Genomic DNA, 18,264 nt, shown 5'->3' with positions numbered 1-18,264 from the left:
TGATATTTCTTAATCTTTGTCTCTCTGCTTACCTATCGTAGTGTCTAATATATTCACATATTCTTTCAATAACTTGTAAACATATTCTGGTAATACAATAATAAGCAAGAAATAATCACAGTCTTTGTTTTTCTGGAGCTTACAGTCTATTGGGAGAAAAGACATTAAACATTTAATCATACTTATGAATGTATAATTACAAATTGAGCTGCATTGTCTGAGGAAGAGGAATACAGTCTTACACGTGCATATAAAAAAGGAACAGGGCTATTCTAGTGCTGTCATGGGGAAAACAGATAGGAGATTCATCTGAAGTGGGAATTTTGCCAGATGGGTGAGAGAAAAAGAACACAGGTCAAAGGAGTTTGAAATATTGATGTGTTATGTTGAAATAACACGTAAGTATGCGCTCACAAATATTTATTAAATTGAACAGAAATGAGATGTCTTTTTCTTTGTCTCATCTTCTCTTCTTTACTTCTTGATGTCAGAGGTGATATATTTTAATATGGATGGACAATAGTTGCAGCTGAGTGGGAGAAGGGACTATTCCTGCTCAATCCATTTTCTATTGTTATCTACTGCAATACCCAGTTATATTCGGAAAAACGGAATAGAATATTCACACAATACACATAAGATTTTTTTCCTAATAAATCTGAAGACATTTTATGTGATTTTGGTAATTTAATTCACATAAATTTATACTTTATATGTATAGGTAGGATATACCTAGTTAAATTCAAACATCCAGGGCCACTGAATAAGATGAGATCAAATGGACTCTATTTGGGGAATTTGGGAATTTGATTGATTCTATTGTAATAACAATAAATTCTCTCCAGGAACAATTTTGGGAATAGGTACAACAATAGGGACCTGTACTGCAAAAACTGAGATCATTACTCCCCTTAAAATAAATAATTTAAAGTAACACTGTTGAATGCTTACTATGTGCCCGCTGTTGTTACTAGTGATAGGCACACTATCTTATTTAATACTCATGACATCCCTATGATATAGGTATAATCATTATGCTCATTTTACAGAGCATTGAGAAATTAATTTGTCCAAAAGCACAGAAATGCAAAAGACAGTCCTGTGAGACTTCAAATTACTGATGGTCTACTTTAGCATCTTCATCTCGTGCCCCGCATCGTCAGTCTCATTGGCCTCATTTCTGTTGCTGGAAATGAGCCATGCTCTTTTTCATCTCAGGATCTTTGCACTTGCGGTTTCCTCTGTTTGGAAGATTCTTCTCCAGTTTGTTGCACAGCTGACTCCTTATCTCACATATCTTTTCTAAATTAGTTCTCCTCGCCTTACTCTCATCATGTTTTATTTTCATTTGTTAGTCTGAAATTATTTTTTTTCATCTCCCTACCGGATCATATACTTAGTACCTCATTCACAGAATGAATAAATGAATGAAATAGCCTACTCTTTCTGTACCTGGAGGTCTTGGATAGTGCTGTGTCATACTAATAGACTATCGAAGCTATATATGGAGGTTGCACATTCTGTACTTCACTCCCATCTCAGTTTATTTCAATGTCTTTTGTGGTTCCAGGACAGTAGTAATTTAAGAATATCTAGGCCTCTCCAGGGACGACCAGGGTAACAGCATCCTGCTTTATCCAGCCTGGCCTGAAGGGGACAGTGTGGCGGGAGGCCTTCTTACGCGCACTCCCGCGCCCTGGGTGAAACGAGACGCAGAAATCGGAGAGGTGGAGCCAACCGGAAGGGGCGGGGTCGTCCACGAATCCACGCCTCCAGGGAGGCTCTCCTCCCTCGCCCCGCCCCTTCCCCCGCCCAGGCGGCCATGGCCATTCCCGGCATCCCCTATGAGCGGCGGCTTCTCATCATGGCGGACCCTAGAGATAAGGCGCTTCAGGACTACCGCAAGAAGCTGCTGGAGCACAAGGAGATCGACGGCCGTCTCAAGGAATGTGAGTGCACCTTTCCACTTAATCTCGTGCCAGGGCCCGCTTCTGTCTCTGACAAAGCGGAAGCCTTTGGCCGAGCCCGACAGCCGAGCCCTGGCGATGGGAAGGCCTCGGTCCAGGGACAAGGCGCTTTGTCATCCGGCCCTGAGATTGGGAAGCAGAACCTCTTCGGGCGTGGAAGTGGCCCACTCTGGTCCAGGTGATAGAGAGAACATTCCCAGTTCTGAGATGGAAGTGAAAGAAGACTAGATAAGGCGGGAGGGAAGAAGTGGGCCAGGGATGTTTACCAGTTTGGGGTGTAAGGAGAACAGTGCGGAGTCTCGGGACCAGGAGAAGGGAAGAGGCTTGAGTCAAGGAAGCTCATGCAAGATATGAGACTCGGGAAGTTGGTTTGTTAGTGGAGTGGAATGCTGGACGCAGAACTTGAGGAGTCCATTGGTAATAATAAGCCTCCTCGTCTTTTCTCATGTTTCGAGTTGTACTTTTATCAGGCACACAAGTTTCCCTTACCTCCTGTGCTAAAAAGGCACTTACATTTTTTCAGAGTGCACCTTCACTGGCAAGCCTGAGTGGTTTAATTAAATGAAAGAAAACCATAACTATGTAATTTTGCGGAGCACTGCACCTGTTGACCTTATTTACGGTAGAAAGCTAGAGAGTAATAATCCATGTGGGTAGGTGAAGAGGTGAGGAAGAGTCTAGCTTTTATCATTTGAATCTGTAGTCGCAAATCCGGAAGCGTCAGTATCTGTTAAGAATGTAACCTAAAAAGTGCTTAAACAATGAAATATTGCGATTAAGAAAAAATGATGGTGCTTTCTCTGTAACATTGTTTTTAAGTGTGCCATCTACAAACAGCATTATTTCTTTTGTGGTTTGATACGGTGGATATAAAATATATGTAAAGTGAAATAGACTTAAATAAATTTAAGTAAAGTAAGATTTAGTAATTTCAACTCACTAAGATTATGGTTTAATTAAAAATGTTCAAATTTTATTATTTCAGTAAGGGAACAGTTAAAAGAACTTACCAAGCAGTATGAAAAGTCTGAAAATGATCTGAAGGCCTTACAAAGTGTTGGGCAGGTAAATAATGGAGTTTGGGGTGTAAGGGGTGATGGTAATTGCATTGTTTTTTTAGCTGTTAGCAGAAAGTAATGCTTTTTTTTCTTTCTTTCTTAGATTGTGGGTGAAGTTCTTAAGCAGTTAACTGAAGAAAAATGTAAGTGGATTAGATTGTTAGTAAAGAAAAAAGAGTGGATTCCCCCCTCCCACCACCAACTTTTGAAAGGCTCATTATTCTAATGACCATAGTGAAGGTAGATGCTATACTTACATAGATTTACTTTTCTTTCACCTATGTATTATTTTCTTGGAGGACAAACATAAAACTCAACCTGCCACCTATGTGGGTATATTTATTTTTTACTTGCTATTTTTCAATATGTTCTTTCATTTTCTTCCTCTAGTTATTGTTAAAGCTACAAATGGACCAAGATATGTTGTGGGTTGTCGTCGACAGGTAACACTTTACATCTGTATAGTGCTTTATAATTGACAAAAGCTCTTTCACATAAGTTATTTTATTCTTGAGGTAAGCAGGTCAGGTAGTATGCCCATAACTCCCAAAGGTGATTTGCTCAGATATTACTAGCAAAGCCTAAAACTCAAACCATGAGCTTTGACTCCTCATATTCTCTACTTTCTACTATATTGAGTTGCCTCAGTCAGCACTACACTCTTAGAAATCAAAGACTTTTAGAACTTGAAAATACCTCAGATCATTTTTTTATTTTAATGTCTTTTTTGAAGGGGACTTAAAAAGATTATACCCTATCAATTACTTATGTTTTATATTTAAACATTTCGAAATATTACTTACAGTCGTTACTATAACTATAACCAAAGTTGATTTTAGTATGAATTCATTTAGATTAGAATAGGCAAATTGAAGTAACTCCACATTTCATTTTTCAGTCATCAAAAATGCCAACAAATGGCTTTGAATCATTTAGTAGCTTCTGAAGCCCATTTATGTACCACCCTGTTCATTAGGAAGTGTCCTTGGAGCATAGTTATAAATTCATTGGGAAGAGCTTTCTCCAAGTATTTGTTGTAACAGGTTCAGGTTTTAAAACATTGATAAAGCATGACTGTAGAACAGAATTTAACCCAGGGACTAACTCTGATTTTAGAATTTTGCCAGGCATATAAGTGGGATGACATTTTCTAAATCAAAATATTAGATGCCTAGTCTGACAAAGGATTTTTAAATCCCTTTCAGGGCCCTTAGGATGCCAAACATTGGCATTTCTAAGGTATTTTATGGTTGTATGAGGGCAAGAGAGTATTTGAAACTGGGAAACATTAGAAAAGCCAGAGTATATATTTTCTATAGATGTAAAATGTTGAAATAGCTTCACATTGATCTCTGTTTAGCTCTTTCTCAAAGTACCTCACTGTCAGTTTTTTTTAGCTTAAGTATTTTGCCTGTCTCCACTTCATTTTGTCACTCAGTCCTAAACTTAGAGCTCTTTGCAAAATCCTGTGAAAAGTGATCAGTAATTTGTGTAATTCTGAAATTGTATTGGCAAGCAGTTTTTTAAATTATAAAAAAAACTAACTTTAGTTTTGAAAAGTAAATTCTAACCAAATAAGTTACTCTGCCTAAATATGCCAATATTTAGTATGATTCAACCTAATATATAACTTATTTAGCAGTGTCTGATAATGTAGCAAAGGCACAAATGATAATTGCTGGGGTTTTTTTGTTTGTTTTTGTTTTTAGCATTTTAATAAAAATCTCTAAGGAGAAACAGTGTATTTCCCCCTTACCTTCTGTGATCAAGTAACACATTCTTCCTAAAAGCTATAGTTTTTAGAATAAATCTAATGGGCATGACTTTAAAATGCTTCTCTTTTCTAAGAATGTTCACTTAGCTGATTTCTGTATAAATCCTTTGGTACTAATTGGCAAAGTTACTGTACTGTATTATGGTGCCTGAATCAAAATAATGAGCAGAACTATATTAAATAGTGAGCCTTTGAAAGTAAAATACTAAAGTCCCTTCCTTCTTTAAAAACAAGATTATTACTACCTCAGACTTTGTGTGTGCGTGATTTTACATTTCATGCTGAAATTGCATAGAAGAGCATTCTTTTAGGGGGAAGATAGAAATAACTTTGAATTATAACTTTTATACCCTTCTGTTGGCATGGTGTTTATAATCTAATATTAGTGTTCTCTGAGGGTAAAAATGGTTACTTAGCTTCTAAATATAACCTTCTTGTTAAGAGCGTTGCTCCCTTTATTAAGCGTTTATGTAACTCTTTTTGTTTTGCAAAATTAGCTTGACAAAAGTAAGCTGAAACCAGGAACAAGAGTAGCTTTGGATATGACTACACTAACTATCATGAGGTAGGTTTCTTATTCTATTTAGTGTACCTTTGTTTTCACAGAAGATTTTATCCAAAATATATGTTTTTTTGAGATCATTCAATATTTTGCCACTTTTTCCCTTTTACTAATTCCTAATTAATTTAAACATGTTTTTATAAAACTACCTACAGGTGCTTACATAAGCAAGTCATTTATACTCTATCTATAGGCCAAAAGAAAATACATCTCTTAATTAAAAGAAAAATACACACCTTATTACAGATATTTGCCAAGAGAGGTGGATCCACTGGTTTACAACATGTCTCATGAAGACCCCGGGAACGTTTCTTATTCTGAGATTGGAGGGCTTTCAGAACAGATTCGGGAATTAAGAGAGGTTGGTCGTTTATTCTTTGTTTTCTGAACTTTAAATAATGAGTATTGGTTTTAAGGTTCCTGCAGGAAGAGAGAAGATGAAAAATCACTTTGTCCAAATAGTGGTTACTGAATATTACACATTTAATATTCTTATCGAGATAAGAATAGCCCTGAATTTCTAGCTATGAAAATTATAGCTGTTTATTAATTTGGAGATAACTTGGTATTGAAAAATCCTGCTCTTTTTGACAAAGAAGAAGAAAAAAACTAAGAATAATTGATATAATTCAATGCCCGTGCCATTTGTGATTTTGATCATTGTAGGTTACTTGGATCAGAGTACATTTGGATTATGTGTGTAACAAAGTTTTTCCCATATCCTTATTTGCTTCCCACCATTATAGTAGTGTAAGTTACCTGTGCCTTAAATATTTTATTTAGATAGAGCTGTTTGCTGCCATTTAAGAAAAATACTGGCTTTAGGGGATTTAAACCTTTTAAACTCTTAGGTGAAGGAACTAAACAGAATTGCCTTGCTTCATAGCACAGATGACTTCTTAACCATTCTCTTTAAAGCAAATTTATTGTCCTATTAATTTCATCCTAATTTAGGATGGAAATATTTAGGAATGAAGGAGGATAGTCAGAAAGGTTTACATCACCTGATTCAAGTGCTAAGCCACTAGCTTTCAGACTTTAGTACATTAAATTTTCTATTACTCTTATTATTAAAGATACAGATTCTTAAGCCCTCTGCATGCTTTGGATGCAGCAGATTGTGGGTGAGACAAAAAAGCATTAAAGCAAGCATTCCAGGTAATTATGAAACCAAATTGTTAGTTGATAAAGCACTAGCCTGAGCATAAATTAAAACCTAGTCTTCTCACCTTGTAGTTAGTGAAAGGTCAACAAAGGAAGAACAAGTGCTTAATGGAACTGTGAAATCTTATCTTTTATAGTGATTTGCTGTGTTAGCCATAGAAGCAAAAGGAATCCCCCCACACACAACACACATGCATGTGCGGTACCCTTTTCCATATGCATACACTTCAGAATATTGATTTCTCACACTTTGGCTTATCTTAAATCACACCTTACAGACACAACTATTCAATGGAAGTTTAACTCTCAATTTACTGGTATTCTGAAGAGTTTAAGTTGGGCTGTCAAACCCTCAATTTTTCTATTCTCTAGTTTTCTTTCCTTGAATCAGTTTTAGTAGGACATTGAGAGCAGAATATTTAGTTCTTTTAAGGTTGCTATGATAAACTGCCAACATGTAAAAATTTTATATACCTTTTCTCTTAGTGGCAGTTATAACTTACCAAAATTTATTTTATAATTATTTTGTGTTATATGCCCAAATGCAAAATAATATAGATCTTTATTTATTTTGCGTGACTGATTTTTTATAGTATAATTTTTACATTGAAGCATAATTTATATTCAGTGAAATACAGATTTAAAATGTATAATTGAAGTGTGTTTTGACCAGTTATATGCCTGTGTAACCATCACTCTAGTCAAGTGTGTGGTTTGTTTAAAATAACCACACACTTTTTAATGAATTAATCTAAAAACATTTAAAAATTTTCAAAGATGAGATACCTTAAATCTACCTGAAGAAAATCCTCTAATATAAATGGTTTTACATAGCATGGAATTCTAGATCTATTATAAATTATGATGTGTCTACGTAACTACGTTGATATTTTACTTAAAATATTTGAAAGTACATCAAAATCTTTACCAGCTGTTTAAGAAACATGCAACTTCTTTTCTAGGTGATAGAATTACCTCTTACAAACCCAGAATTATTCCAGCGTGTAGGTATAATACCTCCAAAAGGCTGTTTGCTATATGGACCACCAGGTTAGTATTGAATTATGTCTGCTCCCTAATAAATGAATTAATTAAGGAATAAAAAAAATAAGATGGAAATTTAATATGGGCAGTTCCAACCTCTACTCTGTTCAGAGGAAGGAAGGAAGGGATAGAGGTGTGTCTACTAGTCTAAGCATGCTTAGTCCTCTTGTGCCTCATAGGGTACAAGTTAACTCTTGAATATAACTTTTGATTCCCCCCAAATTTAACTACCCTTGACATCCTCAGGGATTGGTTCCAGGGCTCCCACAGATACCAAAGTCTACAGATGCTTAAGTCATAAAATGGCATAGATCAGTGTATACAGTCAGCCCTCTGCATGGGCAGACTCCTAACTGTGAATCGAAACAGTATTTATTGAAAAAATCTGCGTATTAGTGGACCTGTGCAGTTCAAACGCATGCTGTTCATGGGTCATCTATATATCTTAACATGCCATGTGATTCTAGTGTAATGGTCCTATGTGGTTCACAGACCTGTGGTTCACACACCTGAGACACTTTGAGGGAGCCTGCAAGATCAAAACTCACTACACACAAACAGCACATACACATTCAGTATCCTTTTCCATGTGCATACACTTCAGAGTATTGGTGTCTCACACTTTCGTAATACTAAGATGTAAGTTGCCTTTTTCACTGTGTTGGTGTCTGTGCTAACGGTGTAAAAAAGCAATGTAGGTAAAACTGTTCATGCCATAGCATGAATCAGTTAAGTCAGTGGCAATAAATGATACTAGTAGTCTCTGTGTTCTTGACCACTCACACTTGCAGTTTAAAAAAAAATGCCAGTTTCACTTTAAAATGTACTTGGTAAAGCAGTAGAAATTATTAATTTTATTAAGTCTTGATCCTTGAATAACATCTTTATTCTGTGTGATGAGGTAGAAAATACGTATAAAGCACTTCTGCTGCATATTGAATAGGATAGTTTATTTCTTGTGTAATTATTTGAGTTTTTAACTGAATTAACCACTTTTCACAGAATACCGTTTTTACTTTAAAGGATACTTTGCAGACAGTCTGTGGTTATCAGACTGGTTATTGGTTATTCAGACTGATTATTGGTTATCTGGGACACATTTTTCAAAAATGAAGGACGTTAGCCTGTAATGTCAAAGAAAACAACTGACACCATCTGTAGCCAGTGATAAAATTTGAGCTTTCAGGTGAAAATGATAGTTTTTGAAAACTTATATTTGGTACTATGAGCTTACAGCTTTCTAATATGTTAATTCTTAAAAGGATGAGATTGGTGGTGATATTAATAAATGTAGTTTTTTAATATTCTATAATGAGAAATGCCTATTTTGAACATTTCCATAACTCACTAACCAGTAGTTTCCAAATAACCAATACTTGATATACAATATCTTGCATAGGTGTAAGATCCATTTAGTGTGCAGGCTAGATTAACGGATTTCAATGTAACAAGTTTCCATTGTAGACTAAATAGGGTTTGATTTATTTCTAAGGTTATTTTATTCAGTGCGCTTTAAATAAAATTATTTAAAGGGATATTTTGAATAAAATTTAAAATTTTAATATTGAAAGGTGTGCTTTGGAATTTTTGATGGAAATTTTGTTTAGGATTTAGCTTCCGTTTTGCAGAATTTGCTATCCTAAGGATTACATTCTTAAAAGGCTTTTGAAAGTTTGTTTTGTCCATCTAATTAGGACTTCGTTCCTAGGTACAGGAAAAACACTCCTGGCACGAGCTGTTGCTAGCCAGCTGGACTGCAATTTCTTAAAGGTAAGGGAAGATTCTTTTTGTAGCTGTTGAAATTAAATTTTATTTGAACTATCTTATGTTTACCTTAATGTTTTTCCTTTTATCAGGTTGTATCTAGTTCTATTGTAGACAAGTACATTGGCGAAAGTGCCCGTTTGATCAGAGAAATGTTTAATTATGCCAGAGACCATCAGCCATGCATCATTTTCATGGATGAAATAGATGCTATTGGTAAGAATAACGCCTTTTAAAATTTATTTTAAATTTTTCTTGAAAGTGTTAGGAAATTTTTAGAAATCCTAAAGAATGTTTTCCCCCTTCCTCTGATTGTGACTTGTATGAAGTAGCAAAATGAATTGAATGTTGTTGTTTTTTTAAATTCTTAAGACAGTTTAACTAATTTTAATACATAAACTTTGACATTGACAAAATAAGAAACGTTATACCGAAATCATTAACTTTGTTGGTATAATTCTTACTATTTAACGATCTTAACACTAGACACTATTTATTGTATTCTGCTTTCTTAAATAATAGTTATAGAAGAAAAAATAATGCATATGGGTTTCCGTATCATTATTTCAGGTGGTCGTCGGTTTTCTGAGGGTACTTCCGCTGATAGAGAGATTCAGAGAACTTTAATGGAGGTAAGATTTGGTAAAGGAGGTTTATAAAGAAATCAATGTTTATTGAATAAAGAAGTGAACACTGGATATTTGAAAGTCAAATATATACAGTGTTTAAAATGAAGAATGCACTTAAGTATGAAATTTGAAATTATTGACAGGAATGAACACATTTCTCCACCACAATCTCTAGTAAGGAAACGACTACTAGAAAATAATAGGCGTATCTACAAAATTCCCATTTGATTTACAGCTGTATTGGTCTGTCTTTTGAGCAGACTAGCCATTCAGATACCTAAATTGTACATTGCATTATTTATATTATGAATGTGATCTTATGCTAGTTTTATTAAGACATTTTATGAGTAATGGACAGATTAAAACTGGTGGCAATAAATAAGTTATAATTATTTATTAATGTTTTACAACTATAATTTCCTTTTCTCAATTATATGTATGAGTCTGCTCTAAAAATCAATGACGCTTTCCTCTTTATTGCTGAGAATGAGAGGAAACTAAAATAGTTTTGATAATGGAAGAAAATGAATAATGGGATATTAGAATGTACATGAAGCTTTTCCTCACTCCAGATTCTGTGAAAGTGGTGGCAAGATCCCAAATACATTCTCCCACTTCTTCAGATAGCAGCTAGGTAGTATAGATAGTGCTGTATAAAATTCTGAGAATGGGTATTTGAAATTTTCTTTTTATAAATCATACTGATTTGCTCAGAAGATATACAGTTTTAGAATTAGTTGTAGAGTCTCTTACACTTTAAATCGAGGTATTTTAAAACATCACAGATACTAGTTTTATTTATGTAACTTATGTTGTCAACTAACATATTTTGGGACAGACAAGTCAGGCTAGCTGTATTTTAAAGAGTTTGTTGAACTATAATTAGGTTTTTCAACCTTTATTCAAGAAAACTTTAGGAATCAAAGGAAGTATGTTTAATATCTCAGTATTTCTGTTAAATTATTTGAAAAAATATTTAATGGACTTACTGTCAAATTTGTAGAAAAATCATTGTATTTGGTTATCCTAATGTAAATTTTATGTCAGGCATACCATAAACAGTTTAAACATTAGATTTTATTATTTTTATTTTTAAAAGTAATTGTATGAAAAAAACTCGGATGTTGGAAATTAAATCCACATAATTTAGTTTCATAATTCTTGACCAGATGGAAACCTTCAGACTTGTTTAAACTACCTGAAAGCTATAAAAAGGTACATAATTAAATAATCTTGCAACTTTGAGAATGGCAAGTATATCCCTTTATAATAAGAGCGAGAAAAAAAATAGGATTCCATAAAACGATCATTTTTAATGTTACATAGCTATCTGTAGTCAGTACATTTCATGGTATTAGGCATATTAAGAATGTGCTATGTATCTTTTAATAATTGGGTTGTTTTGTAAAATCTATAATTTTTATTACAAATATATTCTTAGTTACTGAATCAAATGGATGGATTTGATACTCTACATAGAGTTAAAATGATCATGGCTACAAACCGACCAGATACACTGGATCCTGCATTGCTTCGTCCAGGAAGATTAGATAGAAAAATACGTGAGTTAAAGTTCTTTACCTTCCGTCCATTTCTCTCTATGTTCGTTTTCCTTTTCATACCTCCTCCTCATCCCTACTTTATTTAAAAAACAACAAAAAAAATGACTGCAAAAGAATTTCTTGTAATTTCTTATTTTCAGATATTGATTTACCAAATGAACAAGCAAGATTAGATATATTGAAAATCCATGCAGGTCCCATTACAAAGCATGGTGAAATAGGTAAGGAAATAACCTATTTTTATATATTTACATTTAGTAAATTAAGCAAAATGCTATTGGATATCATTGATAGTCTGTTGAATCTGGTTTTAAAATTTAGCAAACACGATGGTCTTAATTTAAGCTAATATTTATTGAACATCTGCTGTATGCTAGAAATTGTTCTAAGTACAGGGTTGTAGAACTTAAATTCATGTCAGAAAATACAAAGTGAATAAAAGATATATTGGATGATGATAAGTGCTATAGAGAAAAATAAATCTAGGAAAAGGGGACTAGGTAATGCCAAGAGCAGGCGCGAATGAATATATAAATTCATTCTTGGTTTATATATATATATTTCTTCCTGCTTCATTCCTTTTCCTGCTTTATTTTTCTCCATAACACTTATCACCATCTAATATATATATTTAAATGGAAGTAAGGAGAGTGAAGTGCAGGGAAGGAGCCTGCACTTGAAGTGCAAGAAGGTGATTTTTAAGCAATGAGCTGAAAAGGCGAAAACTAGAAATGAATATTTGTGGGAAATTTATACAGAGGGAGTAGCAAGTAAGACTTTGAAGTAGATGCATGCTTGGAACATTCTTGAAGCAGCAAAGAGGCCAAGGTGTCTCTGGCAGAGTAAATGGGACAGCAGTAGCAAGTGAAATAATAGAAGTAATTGGGACCAGAATGTATAGCCTTATTGGGCCATCGTGTAGGAACTTTGGCTTTTATTTTTAATATGGATGCTACTGGAGGATTGTGAACAAAGGAATGATATGATCCTAATTTTTTGTTATTTTTAATTTTTTATTAAATTAGAAATACATAAAAGTAAGTATAAGATTATAATGAACTTCAGACCCCAGCTACTCATCCCCCAGCCTCAATAATTATTAACTCTTGGCCAGTCATGTTTCATCTGTAATATCTCCCACTCCTTATCTTTCCTCTGTTTAAAATACCGTCTGAAGTTCAAACATGATAACTTGTACTGTGTGAAACAGAATAAGATGCTTTCAGATATTGAGGATATTTCTTGGTTTTAAAGTTTCAGAAGTATGTTTATTTCTGCTTGGTTCTGGTTTACTTAACAGAAGTATGGTTTTTGGTTAATATTGTGGAATGTTAATGGAGCTGATCAAATTCAAAGCAAGCTCTTCAGTTTAAATTTTCCATATGAGCATAAATCGAAAAAAGTCTTTTTTTTAAAACGAATTTCCACTATTTTTTTCCTAAACAGATTATGAAGCAATTGTGAAGCTTTCAGATGGCTTTAATGGAGCAGACCTGAGAAATGTTTGTACTGAAGCAGGTATGTTTTTTTTTAAATACAGGTTTTGCTATTGGTTTTTATTTAATTTGCTAAAAATGTGTTGAGTTTGTCTCAAAGCACAGGCAGGGCTTTGCAAGGATTTGGGTGCTCATTTTGGGGGGAATGATTCCAGGAAGCAGGAGAGAGCAGGGTAAGTGAGATGGAAAAAGGGAAAGCTGTTAAATGGTGCACCGTTGTTGATATAGCTGCTCTCAGCAAGGAGGGTTTGATTCTGAGGAGACCCTTAGAGAACCCATATAGAGTGCTTTCTAGGATTACCACATTTGTTTACCAGCTCTCATCCGCTGTTGGATGAGATTTGCACTTGGGTATGTTGACTCTTCTGCACTTCTGGATACCTTAGGCGGAATGTGGAAAGACATGCATGTGATAGGATATGGCCCCCTGAAGTAAGTCTGAGACTGATGCAGGCCTGGGCAAATTCCCCTGATTGGGGGAGTCAAGTCCTACACAGAAGAGAGAGAGAGAGGGATGGAGAGAGGAAGGGAGGGAGGGGAAAGAGGGGAAGGGAGGGGGAGAGACTGAGGGAGAGAGGGAGTTTGTGGCTGAGAGTAAGAAAGAATTCAAACACATGCCAGAGTTAGAGTCAAAAGGAAAGTTTATTAGAGAAGGGATAATGTTCCGTAGAAGAAAAAACAATAGAAAGCAAAGACAAAAAGCCAAGAAAAAAAAAAGCCTCAGGTATTGAGGAATCCAGTTTATATATCATTCTTAGTTTCTATGAATTACTGTTTATAGACTTTGTTTACATTTTCCTTTGATAGGGGCATACAGTGAGAAAGGATAAGTAAAAGGCCTGCTGGCAATTACCAGCCTTTGATCCATAGGTTTCTCATAATTATAGCCATAGGGAATGAATTCAGCATATTGCAGTCTGTGAATATAGCTTGATTTAACATTTAGTTCTCTTGCCTCCTTCGTACATTAAGACTGTACAGAACGGTGCCACACCTATGGCCGAAACAAGACCGGGTCAGCACCAGAGGAGTCTGCTGCAAAGCAGATGACATGTTTTCTGATACAAGACTGTCAGCAATAGGCTCTGAAAGATTGATTTATGAATTTTGTGATCATGCAACTTGCGTAAAATGTAATTGTTTTTTAATACAATTTTTTCTCTGCATTGTATGATCCTATTTTATTTCTGGTACAAAGTGGCTTTAAAACTCTACACAGAGTCATTTAGTCTTTGTCCCTCCATACAGAATCTTAAAGTCAAAAAAAGTTAATTTCTATTATAAGTGTTAACAATATGTGATTTCCTCTTTTTTCACATCACCTCTGGAGCTTTGTATTTACATTTCTTGTAAATTCATCAGTATTTAAAAAGGCTCCTCGGGCATGACTTTTCCAAAGGCATTTTCTTTGTTGGGTATACTATGACTCATTATCTGAATCAAAGATCTGCAGGTCTAGAAACTCAGTATGAATTAGGGTAAGTCATGCTCTCAAAGACTTATTAATGAACAGAAATATTAAGAGGTAAATTGTCATGTAGCTTGAACTACTCAGTAATTTATATTTCTCTTTTTCAAAATCTACACTGGATCAAATTATTTTCAAAGAGTGCTTTAGTGAAATTGGAACCCAAACAAAAGCAGTGTCATAATCTTAAAGGCTGATACCATCAAATTGTGATTGTCTCCTTTTTTTTTCACAGAGCTATAACTTCTATGTGGATTAAAATTTTAGCTCTCAGACATTCACATCTGGAGACATACTGAAATTCTTTAATTTTCTTTTTATTAAAATTCAAGCCTTTTTTGTTAACATATCTTTCTGTAAGTTAAAATACACTAGATTTTACTATAGTATAAACAACTATATAGTTACAGATTTCCATTTAATCCAGTGATTATTATACTTTTTGGATTAGAATGTATCTCAGATTCACTCACTCACTCGATTTGGAAACAGTCATATACACAAGGTTTGGAAAAATAACTTTCCTAATTTAGTTGTAGTCTTCTAAACAAGTTTTAAAGCTTCATTATTAAAAAAATTAGTCATTTCCATTCATCTGATACTGAGGGCAACATAGAGTGGCTATTTTTAAAACTCCTTAAAATTAGAAACCTTGAAAGGGAAGATAAGAATTAACCTATAATTTTCTATTCAAACCCACTCATTTTATATAAGTGAAAATTCAATATTAGCAGATCCTCAATGAAAATATTAGTAGGATTCATTTAATTAATAGGTACTGATACCTTATCAGCTTTAGCTTATCTTGAAATTAGGATCCTCTCAAAACCTGGGACCCTTATCCATGATATAACTACATAATGTTAAAAAGAAAAGGCCCAAACAAAAAACTTTTAACTTGTTAAAAACTTGAAAGAAGTGAATTGTGATACTTGAATATGAAAGTCATAAAAATATCAATTTGTACATAAATAGGGTAATTTTAATATGTGAATAATGGCACTGAGTTTTGTTAAAGCCCATTGTTGGCTTTTTAAAATTTCTTATTCTCTAAGCTTTTGCTTATTAACAAGTAACAGCTATCAAAATTATTGGAGGTGTTTTGTGTTTTCCGAAACCATGCACATGCTCCTTCTTTCCAGGGAATTGCTGCCTGTTAAGAAATAACTGCTTAAAATGTGCGTTATGTTGATAGTTGGGTTTTTTTTTTTCCCCAAGATGCCATTGAATACAGGGAGTGTGTGTGCTGGATTTTAAATATTCAGATAATTGTCTCATTGTTTCCTGGCTTTTGGTTTGGAAAATAATGCTTACGATAGCTATGGAAATTTATTGAAAAATGAGAGATTTTTAACAAATCAGAACTAGTGGTTCAGAAGTAGTAAATGTAGGCTCCTTCACATTTATGCCATAGAATTACATTATTTAGTTTTCTTATAAGAAATAATTCACTATTATATGTAGTAGTCATGTTGTTTTATTCTCTACAGGTATGTTTGCAATTCGTGCTGATCATGATTTTGTAGTACAGGAAGACTTCATGAAAGCAGTCAGGAAAGTGGCTGATTCTAAGAAGCTAGAGTCTAAATTGGACTACAAACCTGTGTGATTTATTGTAAAGATTTTGATGACTGCATGACAGACATTGGCTTAATATAAAAATAAAGTTAAGGTAAATAATGTATGTATTGGCAATGATCTCATTAAAAGCATATGAATAAATATGAATAACAAAAATTAGTAATTCGGTAATTCTACTTTTAAGATTGGTACAGTAGAAATTTGTATATTTGTTAATGTTGCATTTATTGCAGCAGAAGTTATAAAAGTATGTTGTAGCTTTTCGTATTTGCTGTGTGAACATTTTGTAAAACATTGAAAATTGTTTGAGATAGTAGTGCAAAAGAGCATTTCTTATGTCTTATTTTATATCATTTGTTTTCCTCATCCTAAAAAGTTGAATAAAATCTGTTTGATTCAGTTCAACATATATTGTCTTTTGTAAGAGTACTTTTACTGTAGTCCTTTAGGTTCTTTAGTAAGTAAACTATTTAACAACCAAGATGAAATTGTATTTAGATCGTTGGCTTTTGAATTTTATTTTAAAATAGTACCCACACTGTTTTTCTAACAGCATCTTTTCGTATATAACATAGATGTATTTGTATGTCTATATATATATTCCTCCTTCCAGAAGGTATTTATTCTTCACCTACTATGACTAGACTGTATAATAGTTAATTGAAATAGTACATGCATATCCATAACCTTTTTTTAGATTATGATTGGAAAGTAATATTTGCTAATAAATATGACTTGTTTTATTAAGTTATATCAGATGATAGTTCCCTTTCGAGACTGTTAAGTTCTGGATGCTCTTCCTAGAAAAATTCACACATATGTATATACAATTTTGCATATACTAAAACTTAAGGATATTTATTATTTCCCAGGCTTACCCATGGACTCTATAGGTATCTATGGATACCAGGCTAAGAGTGTCTGATGTAGGGGATGTTGATGTCAGAAATGTTCAAAACAAAGTTCTGTTACCTATACACAATTCTTTCTCATATCATGTGGGAATTAAAGCTTTAACAGATTACAATAGGAAGTCGTCATTGGGCATCAGTTGAACTTATTAAAAGTGTTTTTGAAACTTTAGTTTCATAAGCACCAAAGAACAAACAATATATGACATTGTACATTCTTCTAATTAAAAACTTACTAGCAGAATATTGTGCTTTTTATAATTTTAAAAGAAAAAACATAGTGATAGAGAAAATCAATCATTCAAGCTAACCATCTAATACTCAAGTTATTGAATAGTTCCCTATCTATTTTGGCAGTGCATTTCATAAATATGACAATATAAAAAGTAATAGGATGTTTGTGTGGGGACGGTCTAGGTAAAACATCGATGTGATTCTTTTTTATCCATTGTAATTCGCAATTTAATTAATAAATGACTTTCTTGCCTTTTTACTTTGGTTGTGGTCGTTTTTTGAAAAATCAGTTTGGTGTACAAACTTTTAATGTTTAAGTGTGGGTTCTTCCACTTTTAAGCTTGATTTTCCTCATCTGTTTGAAAACAAAGGATAATAGTATCTCTCTAAGCCCAGATAAAGTATATACCTAATCTTTATTAACAATACAGTATTAACTCTGACTCCTTTTGAAAAGATACTGAAAGCCATGTAGTTAACATGATGAAATAATAAACTTCAAATTAGAGACCTTTCAGTATTATGTACAATTTACTGAGCTAGAGATTATATTTCTATTTCTTAGAACTCTATTTGCCATTTCTAGTTGTCATATACCTGTCTATTGTTTCAATTTGCTTAAAATTGATGGGTGTTTCGTTTTCTGTGTAGCATAATAATTTTAAGACGAATGCCCACTTTTTTAGTTATAACCTCAACACAGATTGGGCAGGATTCTGAGAGGGGAATCCTTTCGGATGTCAGCTACGGGTGGCTAGGATGTTTTGCCCATTCTTACAGCAAAGAAGAGATTAGCGTCTGTCTGCAAAGGCCAGAGCTGTTTTGGATTGTCCCACTGCCTTTCCCAGCATCCACAGTCGTTTTCCCCTTCCTACCGCAGTCCCACCTCCTCCGCACCCAGCGAGCTCTCGCCGCAGCGCCCCCGAGGCCCCGCCCCCCGCGTCTGCGCCTTCGCGAAGGGGCGGTGCGGTAGCGCGTTGACACCTGGCGGCCGCGGGGGGCGGGCCAAAGGCGAGCGTGGGCTGGGATTGGCTGGGGCTGCGCAGGGAG

General features: G+C 34.2%; 1 protein-coding gene across 1 annotated transcript; it reads left to right on the top strand.

Annotated features, from left to right (window-relative positions):
• Window positions 1–1,804: 1,804 nt before the first annotated feature.
• On the top strand, window positions 1,805–17,473 carry PSMC6 (proteasome 26S subunit, ATPase 6). The gene is made up of 14 exons (XM_006920182.3): window positions 1,805–1,949; window positions 2,953–3,032; window positions 3,129–3,168; window positions 3,416–3,468; window positions 5,297–5,364; window positions 5,608–5,722; window positions 7,488–7,575; window positions 9,278–9,339; window positions 9,426–9,549; window positions 9,904–9,965; window positions 11,404–11,524; window positions 11,665–11,745; window positions 12,971–13,042; window positions 15,979–17,473. Exons 1-14 carry the CDS (start codon window positions 1,823–1,825, stop codon window positions 16,095–16,097), a joined length of 1,212 nt encoding a protein of 403 aa, XP_006920244.1. The 5' UTR covers window positions 1,805–1,822; the 3' UTR covers window positions 16,098–17,473.
• The last annotated feature ends 791 nt before the right edge of the window (window positions 17,474–18,264 follow it).

The sequence above is a fragment of the Pteropus alecto genome, unplaced genomic scaffold, assembly GCF_000325575.1.
Source record: "Pteropus alecto unplaced genomic scaffold, ASM32557v1 scaffold86, whole genome shotgun sequence".
NCBI classification, from domain to species: domain Eukaryota; kingdom Metazoa; phylum Chordata; class Mammalia; order Chiroptera; family Pteropodidae; genus Pteropus; species Pteropus alecto.
This window is presented reverse-complemented; position numbering and strand designations above follow the sequence as displayed.